The sequence below is a fragment of the Protopterus annectens genome, chromosome 7.part0 (assembly GCF_019279795.1).
Source record: "Protopterus annectens isolate FY-2018-M chromosome 7.part0, PAN1.0, whole genome shotgun sequence".
NCBI lineage: Eukaryota > Metazoa > Chordata > Ceratodontiformes > Protopteridae > Protopterus > Protopterus annectens.
Genome location: NC_056739.1, coordinates 1,981,249,875 through 1,981,268,963, shown reverse-complemented (window position 1 = coordinate 1,981,268,963; position 19,089 = coordinate 1,981,249,875). Strand labels below are relative to the sequence as shown.

At 38.4% G+C, this 19,089-nt stretch overlaps 1 protein-coding gene across 1 annotated transcript in view; it reads left to right on the top strand.

Annotated features, from left to right (window-relative positions):
• CERS3 (ceramide synthase 3) overlaps window positions 1-19,089 on the top strand; it is a 734,999-nt gene that overhangs the window by 254,466 nt on the left and 461,444 nt on the right. Inside the window, exon 3 of the mRNA XM_044078405.1 lies at window positions 16,145-16,318. Within this exon, the coding sequence (XP_043934340.1) occupies window positions 16,146-16,318 (173 nt within the window). The 5' untranslated portion in view covers window position 16,145. The remainder of the gene's footprint in view (window positions 1-16,144; window positions 16,319-19,089) is intronic.

Below are 19,089 nucleotides of genomic sequence, written 5' to 3'. Positions count from 1 at the left end.
TTTAATGCTTTCCCTAATATCTATTCATTCTTCTACCTTTATGATTCCCATCTAATATTCAAATTATATCATATAATACTGGTTTTATTCAAAGTTTAGTAGAATTATGTCACTAAGTTCCAACATTTTGGCTTTTTTTCATCATATTCATTTTAAAATGAGGGTTCCAACTTTTTGGCTTTTTTTCATCATATTCATTTTAAAATGAGGGTTGCCAAAAAAGAAAACTATCATTATTAAGAATAATTTAACACATTTGCTTATTTTCTTTTCTTTGTATAATCAGATTATTAGAGAAATTATTATGAAACATGGGGGCATTCTTACTAATTTTGAATTTTTGGATGGTATTCTTGATGTCAAACCAATTATTGTTTACAAAAACAAGCCAAACGTTAAGAATATCTTAGAAAGGAATTTGTATACAGGTACAGATAATTAGTGGGATGTAATGATGAATAAATGTGAACATTGTAAACAATGCCCATGTATTAATATGTCTGTGAAATATGTTTTTTTCAACGCAAAGGATTAAGGAAATGAAGTAAATACTCATATAATACAATAACAGTAGCTTATATTGCTTGCCGTCAGTCCTGTGAAGCCTTTTATATATTCAAAATTGAAATGAATTTAAGCAGGCTTATGTAACAGTATAATTATTGCATTAAAAGCAAAATTTGCAAAATGCTTTGGTGAAACATTCAATTAAATGCAACAATTCCAAAGGGTTTAAATAAAATATCTTAGAAAAAGTTGATATCCCCATTAAGGGAAGGGGCTTGGAAAAATAAGCTAGAATCCTACAAATTCCTTTGGCAGCATAGATTGGATGCTATGAGTGAATCATGTTTAAACAAGGCATTACATTTTACTTATGTATTAAAATTATGTGCTGGTTATGATCTAGCTATATTAATTTTTGATTTAAAATAAGCTGTTTAGTTGTAATATGTAAACAGTTGTGTTTTTTACTACATACTTTTTACAAAATTAGTTTAACTTTAACCAAGACAAAAGATATGGTCAGAGCAATCTCATGTTTGCTTACGTTTTATCCTAAAAGGAAGTGCATGTTTTTAATGTTCTGATGACATCCTTAAGAAACAGACAAATGTGTTAAACTATTTGTACTTAAAAAAATGTTTATTAAGGTGATTCTAAGTCTCCAGCATGGATGTTTATTGATTTTTACTGAGGCGTTTTACATGAAATTGGACTTTGGGCTTACCACTGGGCACATACATGCCATTGTGTCGACTAGGCATACTTTGTTTGAGTTACTTTTATTTTACACTTTTTGTTTGGTGAACAGATTTGCTTTTGAAGGCTTTTAATCACATTCAGTTTATAATAGTTCCTAACTCATCTTGCCACTTTTAAGTATTGTATACGTAGGCTTCCTATTTTGGGCATGTGTTGAATTCTCCATTTGAGCAAATACCAGCATTAATCCCGTAGTCAGCTCTTCTGCTTTCCATACTAGTGCATCCTTCTCTATTCCCAGCCCTAGTGCTTCCCATGTCCATGTTACAGGCTTACTGAAAAATTTCTCCCAACCTTCCAACATTTGCTTCTGCTGTGCCCTTCTACATTCCCAAAACATATGCAGCATCCCTGTATTCTTCATACAGCATTTCTGGTACTTTATTCTAATATCTCTCCTTTCAAGCATTATGTTATTGGACATATTGTACCATAAATGTGTCAGGTGTACTGTATGACAGAAGCATGCCAAAGAAGCTGAAAAGTAAGGTGTACAAAACAGTGGTGTGACCAGTACTACTGCATGGTACAGAAACCTGGGCAGTAAAGGCAGAGCAGTCAAGGAAAGTAGAGGTAATGGAGATGAAGTGCCTAAGATGGGTGGCAGGATGCAGAATGTTGGACAGATGAAGAAATGAGGACATAAGAACAGAAGCCAAAGTAGCTCCAGTTGCAGAGAAGGTGAAAGAGAGCAGATTACTGTGGTTCAGGCACATGTGCAGTAAAGCAGAAGACAGTCTGCTGAAGAAGACAAGAAGAAATGAAGGAGTCCAGCAAAGAGGTGGATTGATTAAGTCAGAGAAGATTTGTGACAGTCAGGGATGAGTTTCAAAGAATGTGAAAGAGTGGCATTGAACAGAAACAGAGATGGCGACAGTTGACACAGCACCCCACCCCCATGTAGAAAATGAGAAGAAAGGGAGTTGATGATGATGTTTTGTACCATACATGTAGTTTCCTCATCTGTTGATCACATGCAGTAGAGATGGCCATTTCCTAAGAAAGTAAACATTTTCCCATATTTGCTCCCACTCAGTGTGTGCTACTCTCTCATGTATGGCTTCTTTGGCTTGCATGCCCTCTCAAGCCAAGATCTTCTTTTCCTATTCTTCTGTTGACTGATCTCGCTGTACATTAGACTGCCTCTTCCCTTTTCACATGGATCCATTTATCCCACTGAATCTCCCACTATTTCTTTCCTGTGTGATGTTGCCATGATCAATGTGTTACATGTTCCAAGATGTTAATTTCTAGCCTGATACTGACTTTGCCGTTTGTAGTACTGTAGCCTTTTCCACTCTTGCCCCATGTTGCTTTTATTTAGAATACCCAACTTTATTAAAAGCCTACAACTGCTTATATCTGCTTCCTTCCATTGTTCCTGCATTCGACTGGGGATTGTGACTTTAATCACTAACTGGTCAAAATTCCCTTATATGTTGCTGTTCTCCATGTCATATCACCTTACTGTTTATGCCCTGTCTCCCAGTTCTCACTTTCTGTGCAGCATATAGATTATCTACACAGAGCCACCATTCTTTCCCCCAACATGCTGACCTTCTTACCCCCTTCATGTGATCTTATCCATTGTACCAAGATAAATGTCACAACCCATGATAGGATATGTATCAGCCCCATCCACCCCTGATGACAAGGTCAGCAGTTCCTGTCTTAGATTTCCATGTTTATGTGCCTCACCCGTGTACTCTTCAAGAAAAGTCTATATCTTCCCTATGGATGGTTGAGCATTATTCATTGCTATGTGCCTTATAATGCGGGGAGAATCATAGTTTTAATAGCATTTATCTTACTGTCAATAGTATATGTTCTATTATCCCCCTTCTGTAGTAGCGTATTTATCTTTCTGTATAAATTATCTAAATGCCTTACACGTGTTTCTACATATGTGTACCTCCAACCCAAGGTATGTGGAATATTCTGCTTCCGTTATGTCTTTTATTTCACCTCCTCCCTTACCTACTCCTATTTTGATCAGTAGTGTTTTATTGTGATTTAGTTACAGTCCTGACACTTTATGGACTCTTTCAAAAATGTCCAATAACTGGGGTAATATATATTTATCTTTATAAACACAAAAAATAATACTAAATGCACTAAAAAACTAGTAAGTCTTTAAAGGTATGTTGCCGAGGTGCTAGACAATATAATTTGCTTTATGCTTGCTTCATAGGTTTTATAACACCTGAGGTAATAGTTTAGAAATATTTTCTGCATCAAGATATAGTCTTCTGTATATAGGTGGAACATAGCCTTACTGCCTACAAATTGTCTTTGTTCTAAAATCTCATGCACTCACATCATTAACAGCAAGAGCCGTGGAGACAATGAGCATACCTGTCCAGTTCCTCAAAATATTGTCCCCCATGCAGATACTTCATTGTTTAGTGCCACTTCAAAATGGCAGCATCATGCAGGATTTTAATCAATTTAGTATACTTCTCTTCTAATCCACTTTTTTCAGCAGTTGAAATAAGAACTCCCAGTTCACTGTATCAAAAGCTTTTGTACTCTCACATAGAATTATCTCTGCTTTCTTGTACCCTTTTTGATGGGCTTTTAAGAAAACTGGCTGGATTCCATCAGTTATCTATGCTTTGTTTCCCTTTTATAAGCCTGTTTTGTTCCATTCTCAGTATTTTGGATAAAACTTAACCTAGCAGAGCAAGGTTGCAGTCCCTGACACACATTTAGACCACGAACACAAGACAAACGGGTGAAGTATAAACCAATAAATCCTCAAAAGTTGGAGAAACCAGAATCCATATTGCAGAAATATAACCAGGATTTTATTAAACACACCACCACGCTGTTAGCACAAATAAACAAAAGAGCACAAAAAACACTTTGTATTAACGCTATTGTAGAACACTGCATTTTCGTATTCCACCATGTACTTCATCAGATAAAAATGAGCATTCTTTCATCTGCTTATATATCATTCCCAATTATACAATTAATTAATTAACACATTTAAATAGCCATCATTAAGTTAAGAAAGATTTAAAAAAAAACTTTAAAAAAAATATATATGCAACAACAAAATGACCCATTGACTAAAATGCATTCAAAAACTTTAAATGGGTTCCTAAATGCAATATTACTCTCCAATGAGCTGAAGCCCATGTTGTTTTAAACATTATATAAAATATCCTATAGCAGCATAATCAAATTATTTAAAAGTTGGAAAGTATATATAAAAATCTAAAATGCCATCTAGTGGTGCTTTACACAAATTGCAGCTCAACTTCAAATACATTATTGTATTAATAAATGCATTATATAATTAAATAAATAAACATTATATAAATTTTATAAATTCCATTATTAAAAACATTTATATCTTAACATTTATATCTTATACATGTTAAAAGACAAGAATAATCTCATGACAATTACCAAGTGTATTATAGGGAAGGAATTATATAGGTAGTCTATTATAATTTAGTTGCTCTCAGCTTTAATAAAGGTAGAATGCTGGTGTACTCATTTAAACCTGGTGGGTTATATGATTCAAGTGTCATTTGCCACCAAAGCTCTCTATACTCTATTTTTCTTCCCAGGGTCCACCTCTAATATCCTTCTCTGTCTGCTCTATTACTGAAAATATAAAATTAGCTTGCTCACATACCATGCTGTGCCTATACAACGCATTCGTTCTACACATTTAGTCCAGCTACTACACAGTCTGGGACTAAAGGTGGAAGTGTCTTGATCTGCATCAAAAGCAAACATACCTCAAGGTTGGTCAATCAGTATGACATGCTTGAGCTTTTACATGTCCAAATTACCACAGGCAGAATCCTATATCATAGCCTTGTAAGCCATCAGTATAACCCACAAAACTCATACCTCATACATAGCCTTACGGGATACACTTACCATTCAACTCAATGCCATATTCTTGGGAGACTTTAATCCTTTGTAACTGTGAATCCTACATGGCCTCTAACTTCCAGGCAGACAGATTCTGGTACTTATTAACTTTCCCTGCCATTTTCTGTGGATTTGCATGTGGAGAACTTGTATATACATCTAACACAGCTGTGCCCAACATTTTCCTCATGTCATTCAAACCACAGCCCACATGGGTTCTGAAATCTGTACTGCCCTAGAAAGCACAATATATTGTATTTTGTATTTATATTGTCTAGTATCTACTCTGCATGGTAGTTAGTTAATAAACATAAACATAAAATATACTGAATGAACTGTGCACAGAAATTAATAATGAATCAGACTTTTTAAACATTATAAATTTAACACACACACTGACTGTATTATCTTTGCCTTAAGGTCTAACTTTAAAATGAAGCAATGAACATGCTCATTGTAGTCTGCTTAACCTCTAGATCTTCTTTACCTATAAAATGTATACGTTATTATGCATTTTGCCCCCCTCAAATGCTGTGGGTGTAGGGGCTTAATTCCCCAAGCAACTTTCACTCATCATACCTTTTGTTGCCTAATGTGCAAACAGCATATGTATCTTTAGCATAGCTTTACCAGCTATCCAACTCTAATTTATTTTCTACTTTCCACTGGTGTTCATGTAGTTTTCCTTCTCCTCGCCTATTTGATCAACACTGGCAGTATTCAGTGTTCCCTCCATTTTGTTCGTTCTGGTCATGGTGCCTGGCCCACTCATCTTTGTTTGAAGTTCTGTTTTCTCCGTTGTGTTTTCCTTGGTTCTCCAGGCTAATGTACTCTCCTATCCCTTATACCCTTTGCTTCTGCTGTGTTTTGTAGCCTCTTCCTCTTTCCTGGATAACTTTTCTTCCAGATTTATTTGCTTCCCATTCCATTTCTTTGTATGTAATAAAATGTTCCAGCCCCTTACATGGAGTTTTGTCTCTTTTTCTTCTTTATAAACCTGGCACGTATCTGTTATGTCAGTGTATCTTCTTAACTTGTCCCTGGCTGACACTATCTGTTTGGCTGAATAACCTACACTCATTGGGAAACTAATTTCTGTTAGTTTTCTCTGCAGATAATTTGCTTCAATTCAGTGCTGATATGTCTGCTGAGTAGCCCTCCATGAATTTGATGTGATTTACTTGCCACAAAAGACCTCTGTTTTTCCTTCTGTATCTAATACTCCACTCTCTAGACGGAAAAGAGCTGTGCACCATAAGCACGTGGCTGGGGTTGTTTGCCTCTGTTTTCCTATTTCCAACTTGATGACTGTCCTGTTCTAAAAGTAAAGTTTAGTGGTATTTGCATCCCTTTTGTGATTTTTTTTTTTTTTACAAATTCTGACAATTATTGAGCATTTATGTTCTCTGGAATTTCAATAATTTGCACACTATGTCTTCAACTTCTATTTTGCAAAAGTGCCACTTTCTTTTGTAACATTTGCATCTTCTTCTCTAACTATTGTAATTTGACTCATTCCACTGTGTTTTGCTGTTTCTCCTGCTTATTTTCTTCTACAACAACATTTATCGTACCTTGCATACATTTAAGCACATCCTGAACATGCAGTACATTTGAATAGTAGGTTTCCATCTTGTGCACAATCACCGAAAGGTGCTGAAACAGGAGTATCATCTTCTCTTCAGAATTTGCTTAATTAAATTAAGTAATTCATGTTCCAATGGTTGCTATACTGCTGATATTTTATCTTCAGTTTCTGCTGCCCTTTTCCTATTACTGCCTGCTGCTTTTATTTTGCTTACTCATTATGCTAGTGGGGAGAGAGAACAAATTAAGCTGACATTTTCTTCTGAGCCAAGCCACTTCTCTGTGCTTAGATTTCAGCTCAGAAAACTGTGGGTTCTATTCCCACAACAAGTGCTTGGATTTGTATTCCAGCAGTGGCAGTGGGGTTCAATGTTTGTGTTCCAGTGGTGGCAGTTGGGTTCAATGAAGCATGAAAGAGAGTTCTGTACTACTGAAGTTACCTACATCAATGAGTTGTTAAACTGGAAACTCATTTTCTTGGAGTGATGATAGCAGGGAAGGGCAGCTCCAGTGGTGTAGATGGATAAAGCTTTCACTATGGACCAGTTGACCTGGGTTTGATTACTGGCTTGCGTGACTGTCAGAGGAAGAGGGAAGGGATGGGTGTGCCCATTCTGTGCTTGTGTGTGTGTGTGTGTGTGTGTGTGTGTGTGTGTGTGTGTGTGTGGGTGGGTGGGGGGTTACTCTTTAATATGCTCCCTAAAGAGAGGTATGGTTTAAAGTGGGTAGTTCCCCTCAGATGCATTCAACAAGTATGGGGGTAAGGAAAGGGAGTGCCTGGATAGAACCACAGATGAGATGAGCCCCCCAGGATGCCCTTAGAAGCCACAACCAGCCCCAGAAATACCAGAGTAAGTTGGGAGAGAGGGTAGTCCCCTGGGGACCAAAAAAGAAAAGAAGCAGGGAACTTCTTCAATGCCCTTATCCCTAACCTGTACAAATATCGTTTCAGTCTTCTGACAACTGTCCATAGGCATAGTGAGACTGACCCACTTAACAAAGTAAAATAAAATAAAATAAATATCATATATCAGAAGCCTTTCTTGGACCAGCCCATTTATTAAATTACTAAATTAATAAAATAAATTAAAATAATCAGCTAAACTATTTCAGTAGCAAAATAAGATAAATGGAGAGAGATAGGGTAGTCCTTGATGATCCTTTTCCATAATATATTCTTGACTTTAGCACAGGAACTACAGGTTGTGGGCCTTTGAATAGAGATGAGGCCCTTGATCCAGTAGCGATGCTGTCTTTGTGCATGACAGTCACCTTACCCATTTTAAGTAAATACACTTTGTGTATGTCTTCCAAAATTACAGAAACTTGCCATTATAATATTACCACACTAACTAAACGCTTAGGACAGACTATACTTGGAAACAGGCCCAAACAGAGGCAACATTGTTGTTGGAAAGACAAGAAACAGGTAGCAGGATCTTACATGTGTGATGTGGAAGTAAGTGAAGAATGTAGTCTAGAAAAACATTTTTAATAAAATATGAAACATTGTAAATGTTCTAAGGTGTCTTCTAACAAGGTTTGCAACTATGATGGTTTTTAACATGTTTTTATTTTCTGATCTTTCCTCACAAAGCATGTTAACATTTTACTTTTTGTAATGAAGATGATTTCACTGCTGCAAAGATTAAGGGTAGCATTCATAAGTTATTATACGGATGCATTAAGGCTATCCGCAGTGACCATGAATGAGAACAGCTAAGTCACAATTCATAGAGGCCACTTATGCTAACACACAATGACTTCAAATGACCATAAAAGAACAAACTCACAATGAGATGGAAATGAGAAATGATGTAACAAAGTGTATGCTAATGAAACATTCTCTCACCCATATGAGATTCATAGTGGAATTGTCCTGCTTTCCATGCTATCCGCAGACATATTATATAAAAGGGAGTGCTGCCAATCCTATTTACTCTGCAAAATGTGAAAATGCTTGTCACTTGCTGCTAGCCTTGCTGTTTCAGGTGTGAGTTGCTTGTCTTGGCCAAGCCCAAACTGCTTGTGTCCAGCTGCACTCACTAACCAAGAAGGCAGAGATACAGATAACTCACTATAACTTTGACAATCAGGAGTGCATAGCCATCTAAAGAAATCAAAGCTAAACTGTGATACATAATGCATTGTAAGAACAACACAAAAAGGCTATAAAAACAGAAATTAAGCAAATGAAAGATTACCTATTATCATTGGATGTCTATCGAGAGAAGACTGGAGAATTAGCATACCAGTGCCAGTGTTCAAGAACAAAGAGGACATCCACAACTGTAGGCAATACAGAGGGATCAAACTCCTGTCACATTGCATGAAAGTTCTAGGCAGGATGATTGATAAATGAATATGTAGAGTAGTAGAAAGTAAGATGGGAGATGAGCAGTATGGATTCAGATCAGGATGCAGCACAACTGACCCGATGTTTGCAGTGAGATAGAAAGTTGAGAAGAAGCTATAGTTGAGGAACAAGTCTAGCTGCGCATTCCTAGACTTGGAAAAAGCATATGACAAGGTCCCAAGAAAGCTGATTTTAGCAGTGCTGCAGCGATTCGAAGTACATGAAACACTGGTAGAATTAGTGCAAACTATGTACAAGGACCCAATGAATCAAGTATGAACAGGATCCAGTCTCACAATTGGGATCCCAGTAGGAGTGGGTGTGCATCAGTACTCAGCTCTGAGCCCACTGCTGTTCATACTGGTGATGGACTACATTAGCAAACAGGTTGGAGTAGACAAATCAACAAAGTTGTTGTATGCAGACGATCTGGCATTGCAGGCAGACTCTGAGCCAGAACTTCAACAAAGGATAGGGGGATGGAATGCAAAACTGAAGGCACATGGGATAAACTGAGTACAGATAAGACAGCTGTAATTGCAGCAAATGGGGGAAATCAGAAGAATCTGAGAACTGAGATGGAAGGGAAAATAGTGGAACAGGTAACAGCTTCAATTATCTGGGAGGGATGGTTGAGGAGAAGGGAAGTCTGAATGAGAAAGTCAAAGCTAGAAGCAGAGGGGCTGCAGCCAGCTGGCAGAGAGTGTCATGTATATTATATGACAGAAGAATGTCAAAGAAGTTGAAAAGTAAGGTGTACAAAACAATGGTTCAACCAGTAATACTGTACAGTACAGAAACCTGGGCAGTAAAGATAGAGCAGTTGAGTAAGAGGTGATTGACATGAAGTACGTGAGATGGGTGGTAGGATGGATGTTGTGGGACAGATGAAGAAATGATGACATAACAAGAAGCCAAATTAGGTCCAATTGCAGCAAAGGTCAAAGAGAACAGATTACTGTGGTTCGGGCATATGTGCAGAAAAGCAGAAGACAACCTGATGAAGAAAATTTGGGACAGACAGGAAGAAGGCAAGAGGAAACTAGAGCATCCAGCAAAGAGGTGAGGGGATTGTTAGAGAGAAGACATGCAACAGTCAGGCATGAGTGTTGAAGAAGGCAGGAGAGCATACCTCTCAACTTCTTTGTGCAAGAAATCTGAACAAAGACAAAATTAATGAGGGGACAAAGGCCCCAAAATAGGAAAATCTTATGAATATTGCTCTTATAAACTTAGAAATTTGTTAGGCTAACAAGTTTTGTGTTATTTATTTTCTGAATGATATGAAGTCTGAAACTCTAATATCTGTCATTATTTAGTGAATTTAGTGACTTCAGTAATTTATGAATTGTCAAAATAATTGTAAGAGGAACAGACCAAAAATAAGAGGCAAAATATGGATATTCTGTGAAAATCTGGACAGTTGAGAGCTATGTAGGAGAGTAGCATTGAATACAGAGAGATGGCAACAGCTGACATGACATCCCAACACCATGTATAAAATGAGAAAAGGGGAGGTTGTTGATGATGATGATGATGTCTATAGAGAGAGGAAGAGAAAGAACACAACAACCAAGGAACAGCTACAGGTTGAAAGATAATTGTAAAAGGAAGAAGAAGGGTGAGTAATATGAGGTATGCATTTGAGGCAGTGAAGTTAGGAAAAGCAAACCAATCTTAAATCATCTGCACAACTGCAGCAGAGGCACATCTTCTGTATCACCAGTTACCCCAGGCTGGGAAATAAGTCCAACCAACTGGAAGGGCTAACCAAGGGGGTAGGTTGAAGTGGCCATTATTCAGCCTTCCTACCATAGGGAGCATTTACTACCTGAAGCCATGGGTCATGCATAAGAAGCTATACCTTAGGATGGATTAGGGTTTGACAGGTGTCCAGTACATGGTGTACATTAAAGTGCATTGTGCAGATGTAACATCTCTGCATGACACTTCATTCCTATAAAACAGGCATCCTGACCAGTCACAGCAGAGTGATGGCTTCAATATTACTCTGCTTCTCCCTGCTGAGTACTAGATCCCCAGTCCTAACATGAGCAATCAGAAAGATCCACCCTTTAGGAAGTCATATGCACACTCCATGATGTCTGTCTTGGATTACCAGTAATAAGCTATTAATATGATCCACTGGCAGAGATTACTAGATCTTACTTGTGATGACAATGACCAGGGTACAGTTGATCACCAAGGGATGTACCTCTCCAGACATTTCAAACAGGTGGAAATACCCAGGAGGTTCCTAACAAAGATGATCATAGTCTTAAAATCCCTGAGCTACTAGAAAAGACTTGAAGCACTGTCCCTCTTTCCTGTGTCTTATAGTCTCCTCAGAGGAGATCTTTGCTTTGTCTTCCAAGCAGTTAAAGACCCATTGCTCCAACATCTCTTGTACCTTCACAAATTAGGGTCTATATTAGAAGACCAAATGTTTAGGTGATCGAACACCTAAACATCGATCTTCTAATACAGAAAGCAAAAAATGGCGAATGGCCGATTTAACACAGGGAAAGATTTCCATTGGCCGTTCACCGGAGTTTGCTATTTCCCTACTGTTGACCTATCTCGGAGTTGGTATATTTAGTTAGGGGGGTGTGGGGGGTGAAGCCCCCCACTTAATTTAGATGTAAAGTAATGTTTTCTGTGTTGTGACCAAGGGATATGTTTCCCTGGGATGTTCCACATTGTGCAGTTATTCCTTTCTATACTAATTATACAGCAAAGACCTGTGTATAATAACAGGAGAGCCTGTCTTCAATAAAGCAGTTGTTGCAAGTAGTCCAGTCACTGAAGGTTTCCAAATACAGCCTCCTGACTATGTTAGTACTTGTCGTTCAACATTGTGCAGTTCGATATTAGAAGATCGATGTTTAGGTGTTCGATTACCTAAACATTCGGTCTTCTAATATAGACCCCACAAATTAAACAGCCACAAATACTAGAACAAGCTATTTAAACCCACTTCTGCACATTAACGAAACAAAATGGAGAGAGAGAGAGAGAGAGAGAGAGAGAGAGAGAGAGAGAGAGAGAGAGAGAGAGATGAATTACTTAGCTTATCCCTTATCTCTGGAATAGATTGACCCTGCAGATACAGCAGTGTGATACATTATTTTTTTTTAAGCAGAGTCTCGGTAATTGGATGGTTATTCATATTCATTTAGGCATGTGATCTTATCCATTGTACCAAGATAAATGTCACAACCCCCATGAGATATATGTATCAGCCCCATCACCCCCTGATGACAAGGTCAGCAGTCCTGTCTTAGATTTCATGTTTATTGTGCCACACCGTTCTCCAATGATAATGATTGACATGGATCAACTCATTAGGGTACATTATAGTGTAGGAAATAGTAAGGTGTAAAGGTTGCAAGACTAAGGAGCCTTGAACTTCCTATAATTTCTATGAGGTTTATGGCACTGTAGACTGCGTGACCAAAAAGCTTGTCCTCCCTGTGGTCGCGTGGTTTCCTCCCGGGTGCTCGTTCCTCCCACATCCCAAAGACATGCTGCAGGTGGATTGGACACTCTAATTTTGGCCCTAGGTGTGTGTGTGCCTTCTGTGGGGTTGGGCGGGCGCTGGCAACTCGTAAAAAACTCCACTGCACTGCACATTCAATGTGTGACAAAGGTGATCCGCTGTGGCAACCCCTAACCGGGAAAAAGCCGAAAGAAGAAGAAGAAGACTGCGTGACCAAAAAAAAAAAAAACTCCTGCTCTGCTGTTGAAAACTACAGCAAAGTTTTCAAATTATATTGGCATCTGTAATTCATTATAAAAATACTGGACTGTTCGCCAAGCTGTTCCTAGAGCCATGCTCCAAGCCTGACATCATTGCAATATGGGAGACAAAGGCTTGATGAACAAGGATCAAATTCAGTAAACTGTTGTGGAGCAAAGTGAATGCCACATGAACTGATTATTTGTAAGGGCTTTTGTCAGAACTATTTCCTTGGATCACTCTTCCTTATTAAATGAAAATGGTTGAGCTTGGCAACTCTTGTCTCTAAACTTCAAAACCGAAGTTCTGAATCAGGCTCAGGCACTATAGATTTGCACATCTGATGTACAGTATGCAGAGTATGCTTGCACTGAAAGGAAAGACCCCCATCAAGATGGTGTGGCCAGGCCTGTGTCTGAGACAGTATGTTGTGCATACAAAGGGAGGATGAAATGGTAAGAGAGTAAAGTACTGGAGAAAAAGTATACCAGCAAGTTAATTATAAGTTGAAATTATAATATCACGCATGACTCCAACACAAAAACAAAAATGAAACAATAAAAACAGAAAATGGTGTCTGAGGCAAAACCTATGCAGAATCAAATGTAAGTGGCTGAAATAACTATGTTCTAATATTTTTAGACAATAAGTTATTTATTTATTTATTTGGCAGCTGGGTAGGTAGACTGATCCGCAGATCCTTTCCATCTATGACCTGGGCACATAGGTAGGATCACAGTAATTATAAACATCAAGATAAAGTACAAACATAAAGAAGTAGTCAGGTATACACATAGACTAGAGAAGCATTATTTGAAAGACTTTTAGTAACAATACATAAGAGGCAATGCATTATACAAATGCAATTTCTGATAGAAGTTAAAACACCACTATAGTTTTAAACACAGATCCTCTGCCTACAGTTATCATGGACACATATGTACACTATATACAGTAAATATGAACATTTTATACAACAGACATGTAGACTGTGAGCATATTTTGGATTACAATATATTTAGCATGTTGTAGGGAAAGTGCGCACGGATGCAATAAGTCCACTCCTTGGTGGTTTCTTACCTTAACTGTTTTCTTAAAGTGTTTACATGCAGCCTCATTGAAGAGGTAGTCTGCTAGCTTCTTCTTGACTCCTAAGACAGAATTCTGACATTTCATTTCAGCTGGTAGTTTGCTCTATAGAACTGGGCCTCATCTGGAGAAGACTTGCTCTCCAAGGACTGTTTTAATGGGATTGACTGAGACAGATTATATCATCCTGGTTATTTCTCAGGGTGTGGTTTGGCTCCATGAAAGAGAGTTTTGTTTTTAATTGAGGGCAATAGCCCTCTTATAATATTGTATATATCAATGTGTCTAGTAGATATGTGGGTCATTCTCCTACTGGTTGTAATTTTGGGTCTTTTAGAACTTACCTTTCCACATATCTGATTTCAAGTTACTTTAAAAATTTAGCTATAAGAAGAAGCTATCAAGTGTAAAGATGGAAGCAGGTTCGGTATTCTACCAAACAAGAATGCTTTTTCATAAACAGCAATCCAGCCCTTTGATGTTGTGGCTGGCTAGCAAGGCGATGGGATTATCCTGAGTGTATTTAGGATCAAGCAGGACATGCTGGATTCATGGGTAGTAGACTGAAGCTTTTGATTAGTTCAAAAATTGAATACAGTGGTTACACAGCAGCAAAATTTCAGATGACGCCTAGAGATATTTGGATATGGCAAATGTGCAGGACTGGGTTATAGGTGATGATTGTGCAGCTGTATAATACTAAATAAAGCACAGTTCATATTTTTTTGAGATGAGGCATGTTCTCACCATGAAAGGAGCAGCAGACTGCAGCATATTGATACAAAGATCTGGGAAGCAGAATCCAGAAGGTGGTATGTCATTAGAAAAAGCACAACAAGGTGAGTCCATGTGCAATAAAAAACAAAAACAAAAAGCAGTACATAGTAAGTCAGCAGCTATGACTAGGAGACTAACATAGTCAGGAGGATGTATCTGAAAACCTTCAGGGACTGACTACTTGTGACAAGTACTAACATAGTCAGGAGGCTGTATCTGGAAACATTCAGGGACTGACTACTTGTGACAAGTACTAACATAGTCAGGAGGCTGTATCTGGAAACATTCAGGGACTGACTACTTGTGACAAGTACTAACATAGTCAGTAGGCTGTATCTGAAAACCTTCAGGGACTGGACTACTTGTGACAAGTACTAACATAGTCAGGAGGCTGTATCTGAAAACCTTCAGGGACTGACTACTTGTGACAAGTACTAACATAGTCAGGAGGCTGTATCTGAAAACCTTCAGGGACTGGACTACTTGTGACAAGTACTAACATAGTCAGGAGGCTGTATCTGGAAAGCTTCAGGGACTGACTACTTGTGACAAGTACTAACATAGTCAGGAGGCTGTATCTGAAAACCTTCAGGGACTGGACTACTTGCATCAAGTGCTTTATTGAAGACAGGCTCTCCTGTTATTATACAAAGGTCTTTGCTGTATAATTAGTTATAGAAAGGAATAACTCCAAGTACAGATTCCATCAGATTTGGAGTCATGTTTGCTAAAAGGTCAGCCACAAGAAGAATGCAACAAATCACTGAGTTGCAGCTAGATTCAGGCATATTGTTGTGAAGTATGTTGAAGCTTTCACACACAGAAAAATAAAGTTTATTAAGTCTGCATCTAACTGATGAGATGGAGTGCGTGGGCAGATGGATATCATCCTGGGCAATGAGTGTCATATCCTGGCTAGTGGGAAGTTCTGTCTAGCAGTAATAAGGAAAAAACACTCATGGAGATCAGACTCAGATCAAGGACACATGAATTGGCAAAGGGAATGAAATGAATGAAAGCGTACTGTGTGTCTCTTTTCCGCTAAGGAAGGTGATGTCTGCATTTCAAATAGCTGGCTTTTTGAGGTTTTTATAACAGGGTAAAACTGAACAGTTTTTCACTATTATCACTTACATTGAGGGAAGTGTCAAAGTTATAAGACTTAGAGTTGGGTGAGGTTCTGACTCATTTTAGGACTACATTAATGGCCAGTAATTCATGCAATAACAGAAAAGTGAGAACAAGTCAGTCGTTTTAACAGGGAAATACTTTGTAGTCTGCCAAATTTAAAATCGAACCATATATTTCATAACCTTCATTATTGTCATTAATCATAGCTGATATAAAGTGCAGCAACTAAAAATGAAACACTGTTTTACTGGCAAAATATGACATTATTTGTATTAATTCCTGCTTTTTTCATCTGATCATTTTAGGATGTTGCAGACATTAAGTGACTGGTTTTGGTGGGACCGTCTGTGGTTTCCTGGAAACTTAACCTGGTCTGATTTTAAAGACCATGATGAGCAAGTGTATGCCAGAGTCTCCCATCTATATGTCACCCTTCCATGTGGTGTGGGATTTATACTCATCAGATATGTATTTGAAAGGTAAGAATATTTATTTATTTAGTTAACATTTATTTGCTGGGAAAGTCTGACTGGAACAGAGCCCATTTTCAGTGGAGGCCCAGGGAGAACCACTCCAGATACAACATGTGGTAAGCATGTGCCTAAAATATTTCAGTGGGAAAGGTATCTTTAATGCATAGGTTGATAGATGATGCAGATCCTGCATTCAGTCCCACAAACAATCAGGGGAATGCATTCTACAGTCTACCCTAACTTTGACTTGTACAATAATGAGACCAGAATGTTCATTGCCCACAGGAGAGTTCATACAGAACAACAAGATGTAAAATATCAAGTACATCTCACTGCAGGCATGACACTGTATAACAGTGACGGGCAAACTGTGCGTTTCAGCTTGACAATTATCAGGGAATGAAAATATACCCTTTCCCTGGGGAGTAAGTATATATACAATTATCAGGGGTGTGTGGGATACATGCGGGGGCTTGCCACCCTGAGAAAATGATTTTATTTTGATGTCTGTTTTCAGTGTTATACAGGTGGAATAGTGTTGCACCTACTGTGAAACATACATATCATACACATAATATTGTGCGTCTTGATGTTCTGGCTGTTCTGTTCTCAGTATTGTGTAAGTCGATGTTATGGTATGTCAGCATTCTAAATGGGATCCATAGATAGAGATTTATAAAGCATAATGTGTTTTTAAAAGTTTTATAAGAAATATCTTCATAATTACCATTACCATCATCACCTCCCCTTTTGATATTTTCTATATGGGGGTTGGGATGTTGAGTCATCTGTCTCCATATCTCTCTCTCTCTCTCTCAATTCATTATCACACTCTCCTCCTTCTTAAACAGTCATGCCTGTCTGGCTCAGGTCTTCTCACAGACAGTCCATCCATCTCTTTGTTGGACACACTCATATTTTTTTCTAATTCAGATTGTCTTCTGATTTCCTGCACATGTGCCCAAACCACAATATTCTGTTCTGTTTAACCTTCTCTGTAATAGGGGCTTCTGCTCTGATGTCCTCATTTTTTTCATCTGGCATCCTACCAACTATTTCAGGCACTTCAACTGCATCAACTGCTCTGCCTTCACTGAAAAGTGTACCATGCAGTTGTAATAGTCACACCACAGTTTTGTACACCTTCTTTTCAGCTTGTTTGGCATTTGTCTGACACAAAATACCCTGACACAGTGTGCCAACTGGCTGCAACCCCTATGATTCTTAATTTTACCTCCTCTTCAGTTTTGCATTCCATAACCCTTATGTTCTTGTTCAGAGTATGCTTGTAATGCTATATTGTCTGCATGTTGATTTGTCCCCTCCAACGTGTTTGCTAATTTAGCCATCACCAGTATGAACAGCAGTTGGCTCAGTGCTGAACCCTGATGTACACCCACTCCAACTAGGAACCCCTCTGTAAGTCCAAACCCTGAGCTTGTGTCATTGGTTCCTTGAACACAACCCGCACCAGTTCTTCCATTGTTTCTAGCACTTCAAACCATCACAGGGCTGCCCAAATAAACTTTTTTGGGGCCTTGTCATATACTTTATCCATATCTCGAAATGCCCAGTTGGACTCTTTCTTCATCCCCTCTATTATCTGTCTCACTGCAAACATCGAGTCTTTTGTGCTGCATCCTCATCTAAATTGGAACTGCTCATCTCCCATCTTATGTTCTACTACTCTATGTTCATTTATCAATCATCCTCTCCACCACTTTCATACAGTGTGGCAGAAGTCTGATACCTCTGCACTGCCAGTGGTTGTGAATGTCCCCTTTATTCTTGTACACTGTGGTAACAATGCTTGTTCTCCAGTCACTCGAGATACATCTTTCTCTCCATACTGCTATGAGTACCCTCAGGAGCCATTTCTCCCTTATCTTACCCATCATCTTGATCATATTTGTCATGATATCATCTGAGCCTGCTGCTTCCACTGATTTCATTTTCCTTAGTGCTGTTCATACTTCTTCTAAGGTGGGTTCTTTTTCCTCTTTCATTGTATACTTGTTTAGGGGCAGTATAGCTTCTGTGGGATTTTCTTCATCCAGAAGCTTCTGGAAGAATTTGTTCCACATACCCTTGATATATTCTGGACTGTTGAGAAAGTTGTTGCTGGCATCTCTTATGAAGGATGTCTGATTACTATTTTATTTATATTTATGTCTTTGCCTTGCAACCTGATAGATTGTCTTTGTGTCATCTACAGAATCACTTTCCAGACGGTGGTAAATTGGCTCTGATATCCTCTATTTTTGCTCTTGTTACTGCTCTCTCAGCCTCTTCATTAGCTAAGCAGTATTCCTTTTGAGCCTGATCCATCTTTTCTAACTCCCACTTTTTCCTGCACTCCTTCTTTCTTTTGTTAACTTTTTGGACTTCTGTAGTCTTCCACCAGCTTTTCTTACGTACCTTATTATTATATACCTGATGTCCTTACCTATCTCAGCCACATATCTGTTTTATAATCCTCACACATGCTATTTTGAGACACTGTCATTCTTCTTTAACTTCGCCTGTTTCCTCTTTTTCCTGAGGTGCTACAGCCCTAAGTATTTCCTTGAAGCCTTGTGCTTTCCAGGTCTTCAGTTTAGTTTATTTTGATCTTCCAGCATTCCCTGACCACTGATAGCAGCTGATTGTGGCCACCAATGGTTTATGTTGTGGGATGACTGTTTCACTGCGGATGATTTTGCAATCACTGGTTCTATCCTAATACCATTCCCTTACTTGGAGGAATTCTACCTGAGTTGCATGTTGGCCACTTTTGT